General features: G+C 46.0%; 1 protein-coding gene across 1 annotated transcript in view; it reads right to left on the minus strand.

The window, feature by feature from the left end:
- Positions 1-268: 268 nt before the first annotated feature.
- Positions 269-15390, minus strand: part of SPEF1 (sperm flagellar and cilia associated 1) — a 60728-nt gene continuing 45606 nt past the window's right edge. The window contains exons 6-7 of the mRNA XM_086962851.1: positions 14189-14300; positions 269-1658 (exon numbers count right to left, since the gene is read on the minus strand). Of these exons, the coding sequence (XP_086818977.1) occupies positions 1551-1658; positions 14189-14300 (220 nt within the window). The 3' untranslated portion in view covers positions 269-1550. The remainder of the gene's footprint in view (positions 1659-14188; positions 14301-15390) is intronic.

Raw genomic sequence — 15390 nt, forward strand, 5'->3', positions numbered from 1 at the left:
AACCCTGGGATACAACATTTTAAATATGATAATCATGGCTGCTGGAGTTTACATGGCATTGGAGGCCAAGTTATGTGACAGTCTGCCAAAAGCAACAATAAAGGGAAAATGATGCAGCATAATGCAGTACACTCAGTGTCAGTATTATTTTGTTATACTGTCTTTTCAACACCTCCTAATACTGAGTGTATAAAAATACACCTCATTAACACCAGTTTAACACGTGAAATCAGTCAGTAGCAACTGAATACCTTTGCAACGAGCATGCCATTGTACAAATATTATTCTTTTATTGTAACTTTTGATCCGTTTGAGCTGGAAACATTTTATTGACAAAATATGAACATTAAGCAGCAGAGGGTGAAACGTGGCAAATGTGGCAAATCCAAAATTATGGAAAAAAGCAGTGGCCACAGAATTGTATAATTTCCGGCGTCCTGCTGATAATTCCTTATGCGCTCTTAGGAGGGATTTATATTGTTTTGTAAAGTGAACTTTTGCACACATTTCTCATGTTATAACTATATGCCTGATGCTTATACTACATGCAGTAGACCCTTGACAACAATGATGACAACAGTATCTGCTATACGTCTGACTGGTACTTGGGGAAGTGTTATGCCAGATGCCATAGGTCAGATATGGTCAATCTGAATCGTTAAGACAAAGGAAGTAGACCGAACTTATTTATTGTGAAAAGCTTATGTTAAAGCCAATAGGCATGTAAGGATGGATTGTTATTAACGAATGTAGACACCATAGAAGGCAAGAGGTTTGGGGGTGCTCATTCCTCAGCCAAACACTGGCTGTAGATTAGTACTCTGACAATACGTAACCTCTTAGCAGCTATGCAATGTCCAGCTCCAGTGCTGAACGTTCCATTGCGCAGGTGAGGTTCGAACGTCCAAAGGCCGACGGCAGCACTCCTGAGGTAGTGGTGCCGTCGGCCGTTGGAATAGGCGCAGCACCTAACAGGCTAATAGGCTCACCTAGGAGGGGCTGTTTAATGTAAGACTTGTTTACCTTCATTGTGCGGATTATAAAAGCAACATATTCAATTACAAATAATACATATATATATTAACATGATGGCCGGATATAACAGTATATTATAGCTTGCGCTACACACGCTTGCTGGATGCTGACACAATTAGAGACTGAACTACAGAATAAATAGGGTACATTCAGCAATGAGTTACCAAAATGAAAGCTTTCATAGCAAAGCATCCTGTAAATAAAATATGCGTGAAATACATAAAACTGACACAGTATTATTTTTAAAAAAATCTAGAAGCAAATATTCATCAATAATTTAAGAGCAAAATACTGTGTAAATGTATGGATCAAGTCAATAATACGGGCAAGTAAGTGTAGCGAAGTTATCCCATTTTTCCCATTCACAGTAGTTACGGTTTAGGATTATAGTTTTTAATTCCCAAGAATGCTGAGCAGCAGAGATCCATTCAGCGCCTTCATCCCAGAGAGCGCAATCTTCAAGAGATCCTTTGTTATGGTGGGGATCTTGACGTCAGTGGCGACCCGGAAGAGCCTTATTTCGATTTCTCTTCTGCTTCCTGGAGCCGCCTGGTCAGATCATCTATCCGGACGTTCTTCAAGTGGAGAAGCTGTTCCAGCCTGCGCACCTTCGCCTGCAAAATCTGCAATGGGAGCAGAAATCAGTATCATACAATTATATGTCACATGTTAAACAGTCTCTCTACTAATAAAATATAGACCCCCCCCTAAAAAACCTAAAACAAAATTCTTGCACATTATGTTAATCCATGAATTTTACACAAAAAGAGATGTAATTAATTGTAGTGACAGTCTAGTTGTTATACGGCGCTCGCCGTGAACCGGAAACGGAAGTGCGGCCATTTTGTGGGGCCGCGGTTCCGAGCGGAGCAAACGCGTCTCCCCGGCGCTCTGTAATAAATAAAGGGCTAAACTACACACAGCACTTCAAAGTGTAATCTGTGGGGGCCAAGGGCACTTCTACAATTGGCGACGAGGCCTGGATGACCTCACATCGGAGGACAACCCACGTGTGAGAAATTATCCCTATACAGGGCGTGCAGGGGGAGCCGGGGAGACAATTGATGAATATGTGGCAGCATTACAAAAATTGGCGTTGACGTGCAAGTTCGGAACATTACACGACGAACTGGTGAGAGACCAAATAATTATGCACACATCTAACACAGCCATACAAGAGAAACTGTGGGTAAATGGGGATGCGCCACTTAAAGAAGTTTGGGCGCTGGTGAAAAAGGCCAAGTTATCAAAAAAGTGCGCGGAAGCCGCCAGGAAAGACACCATCAGCAAGACCACAGTGTGCAAGGTCATGGAAGGGAACAGACCGGACAAGAGTAAACAAGCAGGACCTCCAAGGATCCAGTCCCAGAAGACGTACCCGCAGAAGGCAGGAGGAGCACAAAGGACCAAGTTGGAAAGAAAGGAAAATTGCTACAGATGCGGAAGCTTCTCACATGCCGGAAACAACAAGGTCTGCCCAGCCTTCAGGGCTAAATGCTCGTATTGCGGGATCTTGGGTCACTATGAAAAGGTATACCGGCGCAGACCCAGAAGAACTGAAGTCAAGTATGTAGACCAGGGAAGTGATGTGGAAGAGGAGGCACCGGCAGAAGAGGATGAAGGAGAGGAAGTATTATGCATAAATGACCAGGTCCTGGGGGTAGATTGCACCAGTTCTAAGAAACCGGTGCTGAAGATGAATATAGGCGGAATAGAGATCGACATTGTTGCAGACTCAAGGTCTCCCTACACAATAGTTCAAAGGAAGGTATGGGAGAAGGAGTTCAGAAATGAGTTAAAAGTGGACTTCATATTATAGTATCAAATGTGCTCTCCCTGTAGAGTTCTTGAGGAGTAGTTGTTCCTACTCTCACTAGAATGGATGACCTGGGGGTCTCTTCACTTCATAGTGGCAGAAGCATTAACGCCCTCTGAGTCAACTATGCTAGCTTCCCAATTGTTATAGGTTTTGGGACCTGTTTACTTGTAAAAGGAAGTCCAGATACTAAACATCCTATCTTCTAAGGATCCGTACATTTGCAAAGTACTGGAGGCAGAAGCTGTCTTTGCCTTCATGTACCTGCTGTGTATGGTTCAGGTGAAGAGTAGTGGTTACATGAATAGTTTTCTTGGCCATCAGGCCCTTTTTATAGTTAAAGACCCAGATTTCAGTTTTAACCATAAATACGTAAGAACTTTAATAAATAAAAATCTGGGCTTATTGTGGTAACTTAAAAAAAAATCCGATCTTTTTTGTGCTTTATTCCTCTCTTGAACAAAGGTGGTGCAACCAATCTTGCCTCTCACACCAACCAAGACAAAGAAGGAGTTATATCAGTGAAGGAACCCTGACAGAGGTAGAGCTGACACACTGTACAGGAAAATGCACAGTTTTTAGGTCGAGCCTAGAGCAGCGCATGCGCTGCTTGCTCGAATTTAGTAAGGGGCTTTTCAAACTGCTACCCGCCGGCCACCAGCTTGCAGTTACGTGCACAAGCAAGCGCACCTCGCTCCGCCTCTCCAATCGTTGCTGCGCGCGCATCCCTATGTGCTTAGCACATCATCGCGATCACTTTCGTTTTCACTGCGATCGCGATGGTGTGCTAAGCACGCGGGGGATGCGCACCCAGCAATGTCCCCTGAAAAGTACCGTCCCTCATAGCTTATTTCCAGTGTCATTGTTCTGTGACTGAGCCACATCCTACCCGTTGCTGCTGCTTTGGTCTTCTGCTCTGTTTGTGTCGTGTTTATGGTGTAAACAAATGAGCCTCAGCCTATCGTGACTGGTGGCTGCTTTCTCCACTGGCTTGGTGACATAATCTGTAATAGTCTGCCTCCGCTCGCACACGCCGCAGGCTCCTGTTAAGTCCAGGCACAGGGAGCATCATCATCGCAGAGAGAAAGGAGAGCAGATGGTAGCCTCAGAAAATAAATGCACCAGTGAGCCTCAGCAGTGCACGTGCACCCACCCTGTGTGCACCTTAATACGCAGACAGCTCTCGGTGTTTTGTACCCATCCGTTAAAGTGGGTTCAGATCCACTTCACAGAACCACCTACAATAGTACCTTTAAGGAAACAGCCTTTTAAATGTTGTCTCACCCTCGGCGGCTGACACCTTTCATTGACTGCGTCTGCATAGGCCACTTCCAATTGTTTGCCTCTGGCTGCTCTAACTCCCTTCCTGCCATCTTTCTGCCGCTCCATAGCCCTTTCCAGGTAGCACAGCCGGAAGTTCTCCCACTCTAACTGCTGATGCATGGTCAGGGCCCCTCGGCAGCTCTCCAGCTCGTGCTCCAAGTTTGGGCCAAGTGCAGATCCATTCATGGAGCAGAACATCTGAGGAACGGCTCCTCCCAGCAGCTACTTTTTCCTATCTTGTGTGGCCCTGCTGCCTCCTGACTGTCCGCTCTCTGTGCTATCTTGTTACAAGATGTCCCTGACCCCTCATGGGCCTAGCCTAACAATCTGTTGGGAACTTAAATGGCGTGTGCTGTTGTCATGGCATCTCTGTAAAGCGCTTTCTCGTCTTTCTAGACAACGTTTATAAAAAACAAAAATAAAAAATATAAAAATCTACCTTCAGAGGCTGATGTGCTTTCAGTAGCTCTCTTACCTGAGGTCAAGGAGGCGCTATACAAGCACACAAATCAGACAAGAGCAACAGGTTGTTTTACAGACAATCTCCTCACGGAAGGGGCAGTGAATCTTGGCGCTTTGCCTAGTACTGGAAGCAGAGCACATTGATATTAAATATAAGCAGATCGATATTGACTCCATATGATTGGCGGCTATAGAAATGTTAATTTAGTCGCCATCTTGAAATGGGGGCTTTCCCTAATATATAGTGCAAGAACAGCCAATACAAGTGAAGTGGAACATTCTTCTAATGAATTGTCAGTATATTTTCTAATTATTCATTATTATGGCCATATCCTAAGTTCTGTTTGCCATAACATGTATGTAAACAGCATAGTGTTACTGAGCTGAATATTGCAAACGTGTACACCTCTTGCACTATGCTGTGGCAGTTGTTGAGATGAAAATTTGAAGTATGCCTTTGTCTTGTAATTCCAGAGAGCAGGGCCAGCTCTTATTGGACACACGTCTCACACTCAGTCAGTTAAGTGAAACCATTAACCAGCCTGCCAACTTGTGAAACATTTTCACCATGTGAGGAGGGAGTGGGGCTCGAAGGGGGCGGGGCTTAGTGCCAAGAACAATCCGAGACACTTTTAATTACCTCTACGTCCCTCGTCTTCGACCCGGTCATAACTAATGAGGTATATTCCACTGACAAGAAACAAAACAGAAAATGCTTTTAGGCTCCACCCACCCTCCTGCCAGGTGCTATAACCACATAGCCAGCAGAAAGCACTTCCTATTTTGTTTCCTGTCGGTGGACATGATAGGGGACGCTGTGGTAATTGCTGGGCACTTACTTTGTTTCTGGATGTCTTTTAGTTGCCTCCCTTGCTGAGCTCTTGGGGTGCTGGAGTCAGGATGCGTGGCCTCCTGGACTCCGTAAGTGATGCCTGAGTTGCTGGGCCTGTCAGGCCTCTGTTGTCTTCTGGCTTCTTCTTCTCCCTTCTACGGTGCATGATCCTTGGCGGTTTTGCCTCTCCACAAATTCCTGGTGGTGTTGTCACTGCACCCGGAAGTGTGTCATACCGACCACACTTTTGCCACAGTACGCTTTTTCTTTTCTGCCGCTGTTTGCAGTGCGGGGAGTGGTTTTCCTGGCTGTTCCCCTTCCACTCCGCTATAGGTGGGAGTGGTGGGGATCGGGACCTGCTGCAATTGCCTCCGGTCACTTGACAGTTTTGGCTTCCGCTGCTCTGTGCTTCAGCAAGAGGCGCATTCAGTTCAGGGGAGGCGCGGAGTCAACGGCTTCCCTAGGAGCTGCGTGTGCTGTCCTGCGTCCCGCTCTGTTGGACCTGACTATGGGTAGGAGGCAGGGTGGCGCTACGGGGTAGCAGGCAGGTACTGAGCCGCCCGAGGGCCAGTGAGTCGGGTCAGTCAGCCTCACTGGATGCCGGCTGTTAGGAGGACCGCTACTCCTCTACAGAGTAAAGCAGGAACTCCTCTCCTTGCATTTTGGCCTACGGTGGACAGAAAATTCTGTTATTTCAGCCTATTGTAGGCCATGCCCCCTCTTCATACCTTTAGTTCCTCAGAGTCAGCTGACCTCTGGCTGATTTGCCTGTCAAAACGCTTGCTGTAGTTGGTGCAGGCTGCTTCTACATTTTCATTTGCATAACATGGGGGAAAACATTCATACTGTTGTTACTACTGACTCAGTTACTGTTTGTCGTTATGGGGAATCTTCACCAGAAGGTCAGGCATGTTTCTCCTGTGTCTTCTCTGTTTTCTCCAGGGAAAAGTGTGGATTCCGGCCCTCCTGTGAAGCAGGCCAGGTGTGATGATGACGTTCGTTTGAAAAGGCTGATTTTGGAGACCTTGTCTGATTTGAACTCCTCCAAGAAGTCTGCTGGTGTACGTTCTGGTGGGGGTCGTGACCTCTAATCCTATATTTCCAGCTCTGAGTCTTCCAATGGTTCCTCCTTTGGTGCAGTGGACAATAAGGGGAAATATATTTCCAAGGATATGTTGCCGGACATTCTTTCCCATATCAGTGAAAACATGGGTTTCCCTGATGCGGAGGTTGCCAGAAAATCCAGGGATGCGGTGTTGCTGCAGTTTCAGAAGCAGGCAACTAAGACTCTACCAAGTCATCGTTTTGTGATGGGAGTCCTCTTGGAGGAGTGGAAAGAACCGGATCACATTATGATGTCTAGCTTCATGTCAAAACTCTAACCCTTGCAGGAATTGGAGGATACCATTCCTGAGACTGGGGTGTATGGGGCTTATGTCGCTCAGTCCTTGTTGTTCGACTTTAAGACCTTATTTACCACCAAGCAGGAATGTGGCAGTTGTCGTGACTTGCTAGAATCCATGGAACGTCATGCTGAGTTCCTCTCAGATATTGCCTTTGTCTTTGTACATTCTTCAGCCATGCTGTGTGGTGCATCCATTTCTGCCAGGCGGAACTTATTGCTGAAGGTGTGGAACACTGATGCGGCTCAACTCTCCATGGCTCTGCGTTTGCCATTCTCTGGCCCTCGGCTTTTTGGGAAAGTCCTTGAAGAGAAACTACACTAGGTGTTCAAAGAACGGAAGCATTCATTGTCCTTCATACATCAGACATGTTGTAAGGAGTTGTTATATATTTTTTTTTTCCACAGTGTGGAGAGCGTTCACTGAAGTCACTCCACGCCTCTAATTATACAGTCACATAACTTAGCTATGATTTGACTCACTCTTTATTAACCAGTCAGTCAGTCAAAACCACTTTATTCGATTAGTTAAAATCATAATAGTATTCTAGACATTTATAAAACTGTTAAAAACATGTTTAAAAGTCAATTAATACAATTTTAGTCATAATAACAATTAAAAACCCATTATAAAAAGATAATTACACAATTTCATTTCCACTTGAGCCCAACAATCCATTAATCAAATACATGATGCAGAAATAGTTAGCTTCCAGCGTTAAAAATCCAATCTTAATCTCCTAAATCTTACAGATGCAGCCAAGAAACTGGCGATACAGTACATAATTACAGGAGCTTCCATCATTTGCAAAAATAGCAATGCGGGCTTATACTGCGTAAATCTCATCTCCTTCAGTATTGGTTTTAAAAATCGATTCCGGGGTTCACAATACAAGGGGCAGAAAAACAAAAAGTGCGCAGTGTCCTGGGCGGAATGGTCATCACATTTACATGGGGTCGAATCCTCAGGCCTACACCAACCTTTCTCATCCCAAAGAACCATATGGATTTAGTTGAAACGGAATTTAGTCAACTCAAGGGATGTAGTTATCATTACATGCGCCCTCACAGAGGGTTTACATAGCTCATCCGCTTCACGCTCGGCAACACAGAGCCTAGTGAAATTAGTCTTCACCCACACTAGATCTGCTTTACACAGGGATTCTGGACTAGCAAAAATCTCAGGGCGTCCTAGCTTCACAGCCAGAGCCTCTACATAGGACAGCCACTGGATATCCCTCATGTGATCTAGTTTAAGACAATCTTATATGATCTTATGATTAAGGCTAAGGTTCGAATTTAGCCAGAGCTTAATCCACATCAGGATCGGGGCTAGTTTTATCATGTCTATGATGTATCCAAGACCTAGCTCAAGGTGTAGGGAGTAAGTTGCTGTTGACTGAGGTAGGCCCAGCAATGACTCGCTCTTTATTAACCCTTTTCCCCTACCACTAGGTCGCCTAATTAGAGCAGGACCCTGTGGCCCTCTATGCACCCGACCCGAGAGGTTGTATTTGCTTTTTACTTTGTGCATGAGCACTGCATTGTTCAATTTGTTGTGTAGTACCTTGCTTTAGGTCCTGACGAATCGCCGGTTGGCGAGAAACATGTTGACCACACCAGGGGGTTGAGTTAGATGTCTGCACACCCCATCAGCCTCTAACTCCCCTCCAACCCCTTTTAATTAGGGAATCAGCCACGTCAATAAAATTTTATTGTGGACTGACTACCCTTTTTAACATTCACTCACATTGCACTGACTACACACTACTCCAGCCTCACTCACACTCACCATCGTCAAGGAACAAAAGAACCTCGCCAAAAGAGTACCCTCGGGTACTCCGTCGGACATTGCAGTGCCGGTCTGACGAGGGGCAGCGAGCCGATGATGATACTGGACATCCTTCAGTCAGGGTGTGTTTCACACCTAACGCTCTGGGTGTGTGAGGCTCTCTAGTTCCGACAAGGGAACCTTTCTAGTTCCTTGATTCTTCGGATCTGCTCTCTTCTCCACACTGTATCACGATCCCTGGGGAAGTTTGTACTCCTCTTTGTGCTAAGGAGTTGTTCTATGCCAATAATAAATCTTTCCGTCTGCCTTTTGCGTCTGCAAAAGACTACGTTCCTGAACCAAAAGAGCGCTGGGAAGGGGTTCCAACAGCAGTTTCAGAAGAAACACCCTCCTGATGCAAGACCTGGTAATCAGCACTCATTACTATGCCGACTCCTGGATCGTTCCATCTGGAGTACTGCCAAAGGTTGGTGGGAGGTTGCTACTTTTCCTGGGTGGCTTGGCGTCTCTCGACGTCTGAACACTGGGTTCTGGTTGTCCTGGAACGGCGTTATCAGATCAAGTTTACATCCCCCTCCACCTGAGTGGGGCAGAGTGCGGACATGGCAGGGCAGCTTCTTCGCCATGTCGTGCTGTAAAAAAGTTGGGGCTTAAACTGGACCAGGAACTGTCCATGAAGAACCACATTGTTATTACTTGGTGCACCTGCTTTGTTACTATGAGACTTGAGGAAGGTCCTTCCTTGGCTACCGTCCTCTGACAGGAAAACACATCGGAGTCACCTAGATTATAGTAATGGGCTGTCCATGGCAGTCAATGACACCTTACTGCCTAAGCCAGGCCTGGGCATAGTTTGCAGAGTTTTGCTACCCGGAACTCCGTGAAGTTACAAAAAACTCTGTGAAGTTCCGCCCAGGCTATGATACATGAGAGAAGGGGGAGGGGCTGTAGCCCTTTCAGCCCAATGGGTGTTGCATGCCTGAGTATCTGTAACATGAACTGAGTTTAATGAACTGTACATTTGCCATAAAGAAAGAACATTATGAAAACCGAAAATGAACTTTTTCTAATCAATGTTTGTTTGCACGTATATGTATTATACGTATAATGTATGCTGAACCTAACAATGTACAATTGTCAGAGCGATACTGGCTTGCCTGCCACTCTGTTATTTCCCCAGTAGGCTGCAGGATAGGGGCCTGCTTTCAGAGTGGAGTGGGGTGCCACGACTCAATCATGCCCTCATTGTCTAACTGTAGTTCTGTTGGGGGCTGGTTTGAACATTTTTTTAATTTCTTTATTGCATTTTCATTAAGTGCATCAGTATCTAACAACAGTCCCACTCAAAGACCCCCCCCTCACCCCGATCTGACCTTGCTGACTTTTTGACAAATACAGTTATATTGCATCCTCTTAAAAAGGGGTATACACAGCCATTTAGCCAACAACCCGTACCAGGGCAGGCGGCGCTTCACCACATCTGTAAATCGTACATTCACTGAGAGACGTTTGTTTCCAACTGGCTCTGACAAGCTGTTTCGTGTTTTCTCTATGTTGGCGGCAACGGGCCTGAACTTTAAAGTAGCCAGAGTGAGCCCCTCGCAGGTGGGTACAATGAGTGTCTGCACCCACCTGAAGTGGGATTTCTGTACCTTCCATCAGAATGGCTTTGCCTCCTTCAGCCGGCTGCTCTCATGGGGCGCACTAAGAGTATGCCACCTTTGAGTGCCTTCTAAGGGCACGGTTGCCTCTGCACCATGTCCGTAATATGGCATGGACACAGGGGCACAGCAAAGTGAAGCATAGTGAGGCAGTGCCTGTTGCCCCTTGTGGTGTACCAAAGTGCCCCGGCAGAGCACAAAGTTGGCGCACACACCCTTCGCCTCCGTAGGGCACTTTGTATAATACAAGCCCAGGAAAGAACCCATGCTCATTTAGAAAAACATAGTACAGCGTGCACATGTACTTTAGCAGACAAACATTGTAGAGATACATATTCGGACAGGACAACAATGTATTGTGCGCTACATAATTTCACTAAGTAATTTTTTTGCAGGTTTTTATAGTGTGAACCAGACCAAGGGATGTATCAGAGCGCTTTACAATAGTCACTGTCATTCAGGTAATACAACCTTTTTCAAAACATTCAAAACATGTAAAGAGAGTGATTGGTATAGAACGAAACACAAAATATGTTTAAAAGGTAATGAAATACATCAGTTGAAGTGATTTTTCATAAAACATGCAATACTGCACTGCACAAAACTAATATCTAATTCTGACTGACCACCAGCACACCACCACACAAGCCCTTTGAAAGGACGTTGTGCACCTGGACAGGACAGTGTTCTCAATACAGAACCAGGCAGACAGAGACAACTGAGATGACTGGGGGAGCCCAAACTATTGGCTCTGAGTCTGTTTAGGGCCTAAGGGTGGGACAAAGGGGTCAATACTGCTTGATTTATCCTCCGCCTTCGACACTGTTAATCATGACAAGCTACTATCACTAGTCGAAAGAAGGATGGGCCTCTCAGGCCCAGTGTTACATTGGTTCTCCTCCTTCCTCAATAACCGGTCTCAAAGAATCAAGATGAACAATGCTCTCTCTCAGCCATCTGGGGTCGACATAGGCGTTCCCCAGAGATCAGCCCTCTGACCTATTCTTTTCAACCTACTAATTTAACCACTGGCTAATGCATTGAAATCAGCTAATATCCTTTATCACTTGTAATCGGACGACACCCAACTGTATTTGAAAATCTCCACTCCCGAAGACTTCATCTCCCTCAACGCTATTCTTCTGAACACGCAAAGCTGGCTCAGAACAACCACCTCATGCTTAATACAAAAAAACTGAATTCATTCTCATCTCCCCCCCCCCCCCAATCACACACCAAAGATAGAGAAATGGTTGAAACACCTAACCGCCATGGACTATGCAGCAGTCATCATTGACTCAGTGAAATCCCTAGGAGTCACGATAGACAAACACCTGAATATGCAGTCGCACATCTCTAAGGCCACCAAGGGAGCCAATCACCAGATGAGCTTACTAAGAAAACTTAAACCCTTCCTCCCTCAGACCGACTTAAAAATGGCAGTGCAAGCAGTCTTAGTGCTACCAAGATTAGACTATGGAAGCAGCACTCTCTGTGGCCTCCCAAGATACAAGCTGGCTCCGCTGAGGGCTTCACTTAACGCTGCAGCAAGACTGGTATCAGGATCTAAAAGAAAAAGCCACCTTTCCCTGACTTTGAAAACACTGAATTGGCTGCCCTATGAGGCTAGAATACAACTAAAGGTTGCTTGCATGACCCATACGGCACTTTATAACAACACACCCAGTTATCTAGCCCTGAAGCTTGAACAATCCAGAGGTTGCAGACAACTGAGCAGCGCTAGTTCTTTACTTCTGAAACCACAAAAAGAGAACTGGTTGCAGAGCCTTCTTAGGCTCCTAAGATTTGGAACGCCTTACCCCCAGTGGTCCGGGGAATCTCCTCCTTTACCGCCTTCAAAAAGGAGGTAAAAACACTGCTAATGAACAAATGTACATCCTAAGATGTCATAATCCTCTTATATCTGGGTACTGCGTGTTATTATATGCTCGTTTATTTCCACAATATTGACCTAAGGCGTAATGACCGATTAAATTGTCATGTACCGTTGCCCTCTATGATCATCATGTGCTGTCCATCGGTCACCTATGCTATCTCATATCTCTTACCTCTTTTGTGAGTAATGTTGTTTATCAAATGCATGTAGACTACCTTATTTCCTATTTCTTTAACTAAATACTGTAAAGCGCTCTGATACCCTCGTGGGTCATGTTCGCGCTATATAAAACTTTGTAAATAAATAAATAAAGAAATAAATAAATGATTGGGGGTGTCAGAATGTGGGTGATGTCACTTCTGCTGCCCCTGGCATTTTCGTGAATTTGTGATCATGGAATCGACTAGGTAGGACATCCTATGTTATGTTACGTTGGTTTGTATTGTGCACTAATCACCCTGAAGGTTATCCAGGCGCTTCGGCAAGGTGTGTAGGTCGATGGTCCCAGAGGTGCTTATACGAAGAGCCGGGTCTTCAGGTTCTTGCGGAACTCAAGAAGTGTGGAGGAGGCTCGGATGTGTTGAGGGAGATCGTTCCAAGTCTTGGGTGTGATGTAGGAGAAGGAGTGACCTCCCATTTTGTTTTTGCAGGTGCAGGAGTGTGTGCGAGTGACAGTACGGCAGAGCGTAGGTGTCTGGTGGGTTGGTGAAAGAGTATAAGGCTGTTCAGGTATTCTGGTACAGTGCTGTGTGGGGTTTGTATGTGTGCGTGAGAAGTTTGAATTGGCTGCACTTATGAATGGGGAGACACTGAGGCTTCTGAGGTGCGGTGTAATGCGGGTGCAGCGTGGGAGGTGGATTCCGAGTCTTGCGCTTCACTGCCAACATGTTTAAACCAATGTAGTATCTGCGTTAGCATGAGGCGCCAGTGCAGTGGGTTCCTTTGCGTGCCTTTGCATTTTGGCAAAGTATCTGGGTGCATTTTAAGCACTGCATCTGCTGCAGACTGTTTATGTACAAGAGCATCCTGTATCAGCTCGGTGCTGGTCCCATGACACACAATAGCCTCCGTCCCACCAGTCCATCCCACAGCACTGGTTACCACCTGCAGGTCCCTGTGAGCGCCGACACAAATAGCTCTTTTATCCTCTCTAGACCAGTAAGAGCGCTGCACATAAATATGTTTTCACAAGGAGGAGCAAACTCCCTACAGAGGTGGTGGAGAGCAGGAGTAAAGGACATCAGAGTCGGGCGGCGTAAACAAGGATCCGTAGGACGGAGTAACAAAGGGTTAAATTGGGACCATGGAACAAAGTGGTATCCGGCCAACTTGTAACGAAGAACTATTGTGTGTAAACACTGCGAGCATTTTCCTGTTCCTCGTCGTCTCTTGATTATGTTACATTTATTTCAATTTCCTCATGCAACTAATACTCTTTATGTAGGAGTGCTCCATAAAAAGAGTTCAACTCAAAACAAGAATAACTGCAAAGCAATTACACGAAATTCAAGTATTAACATCGAATTTTCATAGTTTTGTAGCGCTTAAAGCGGCGCAGTTGGGCAGGTGAAACGAAGCACTAGACATCAGACATAATACGGGCCTGGGGAGAGGTTCCCTCCCTTTCCAAACCTCTTAACGTTCAGTGTGTTGCTTTATTTACTTTCCTCCTAGGCCTGTGATGTAAAGTGCAGTTCCTGACCCGTGTCTTCTGCGTGAGTAGGTAAGTGGAATGTAAACACACTTAAGCCAGGCTTGAAAACTTTCACAACTTTGTAGGATACTTGTTCACTTTCCACATTCTTAAGGAAAATATTTTCTTTTATGTCGAAATGACATACTTTGTTTGCACATTACCTCACTCAACTGCAAGGTTCACCTGCCTCAGGTGTAATTTGTACAGTAGATTCCAGAAACAAATCGTGTATTTTTTTGGTGATGTGAAAAGGAAGCAAGAGTAGTGCTGACCTGCACGGATTCCTGGGACGCCAGCAGCGCCTGCTCTTTCTCAGCGAGCTGAATGCGGAAGCTGGTCTCGCCGTTCATCGCCTGCGCGTACCCGTGCTGCGCTTTGGTCGTACTGTGGAGGCGGGAAAAAACAACCGTTTAGGACTCGGCTAAAGATGGCGTCCAAGCATGCGTGTTCTTCTAGAAGCAGATTCACAAAGAGTACGGTGGACGGCACACATCAAAATGTACACATACAGCTTTGGCTGGCATGCCTGTATTGCTCAAGAGATATGGGGCCTCGTTATGAGTTTGGGGGTGCGGGGCAGGACCGCCTCGTGCCCGCACCCCCACCCCCAAACCCATGTTTGAATCGTCCACCAGATTAGGAGTTTTCTTCTGTTTGGCGGGCTGTTCTTTGGCGTTCCCAGGGCGGTGCCTATGAAATAGGCACTGGAATGGGAACGTCATAAGACGTACCTGCAAGGCATAGATTGCTGCAGTCCATGCCATACAGGTATTGCTCTGCAGGCACACAGGGGGGGCACATGTTGTGCCTCCCTGTGTGCATCCACATGGTATGAGGCACAAGGCGCCCCTGTATGGCCCCCTTAGTTTCGTCACTGCCTCACTTGAAAAGAGTGGCGGTGAGGAAACTTGTAATATACTTGGTGAGGCTGCGGTGGCCCTGCCAAGCATATTGTGGCCTCAGGACCACAGTGCAACCACCAGGAAACGGCGGTTCTCTGGTGGTTGTGCCAGATGCGGTGGTCCAAGGGCTGCCCTAGTCGTAATTGGGTGTCAGGAGGTTGCCACCCTGCAGACCGCCAGATTCATAATAAGGCACATAGAATTCTAGATGGGCAAATGAATTACATATTTTTTAACTAAGGACTCCAGTGTGTTATCAAATAGACAAGAGTGAAGTGATGTCACTAAGAACCCCAAGTTGAAAAACACCCCCATAATTCACTTTTTACCCATCTATAATTTTATGTTAGGTATGGTCCTGCCCAATAATCTCTCCCCCTCCCCCCCCCCCCCACCCCGACATCAACTGTGCAGGAGTGGTGGAGTCCTGAATACATTCAGTGCATGGCTAACCTGCATCTGGCGCCTGCCCGTTATTAAATCTGGTGTTTTGCAACACCCCTCCAACCGATGACCTCCTTCTGGTCATTCGTTCTCTCTATGACACACATTTTAAAACAAGATACCTGGCG

Source organism: Lissotriton vulgaris, chromosome 3_1, assembly GCF_964263255.1.
Source record: "Lissotriton vulgaris chromosome 3_1, aLisVul1.2, whole genome shotgun sequence".
Classification (NCBI taxonomy): Eukaryota; Metazoa; Chordata; class Amphibia; order Caudata; family Salamandridae; genus Lissotriton; species Lissotriton vulgaris.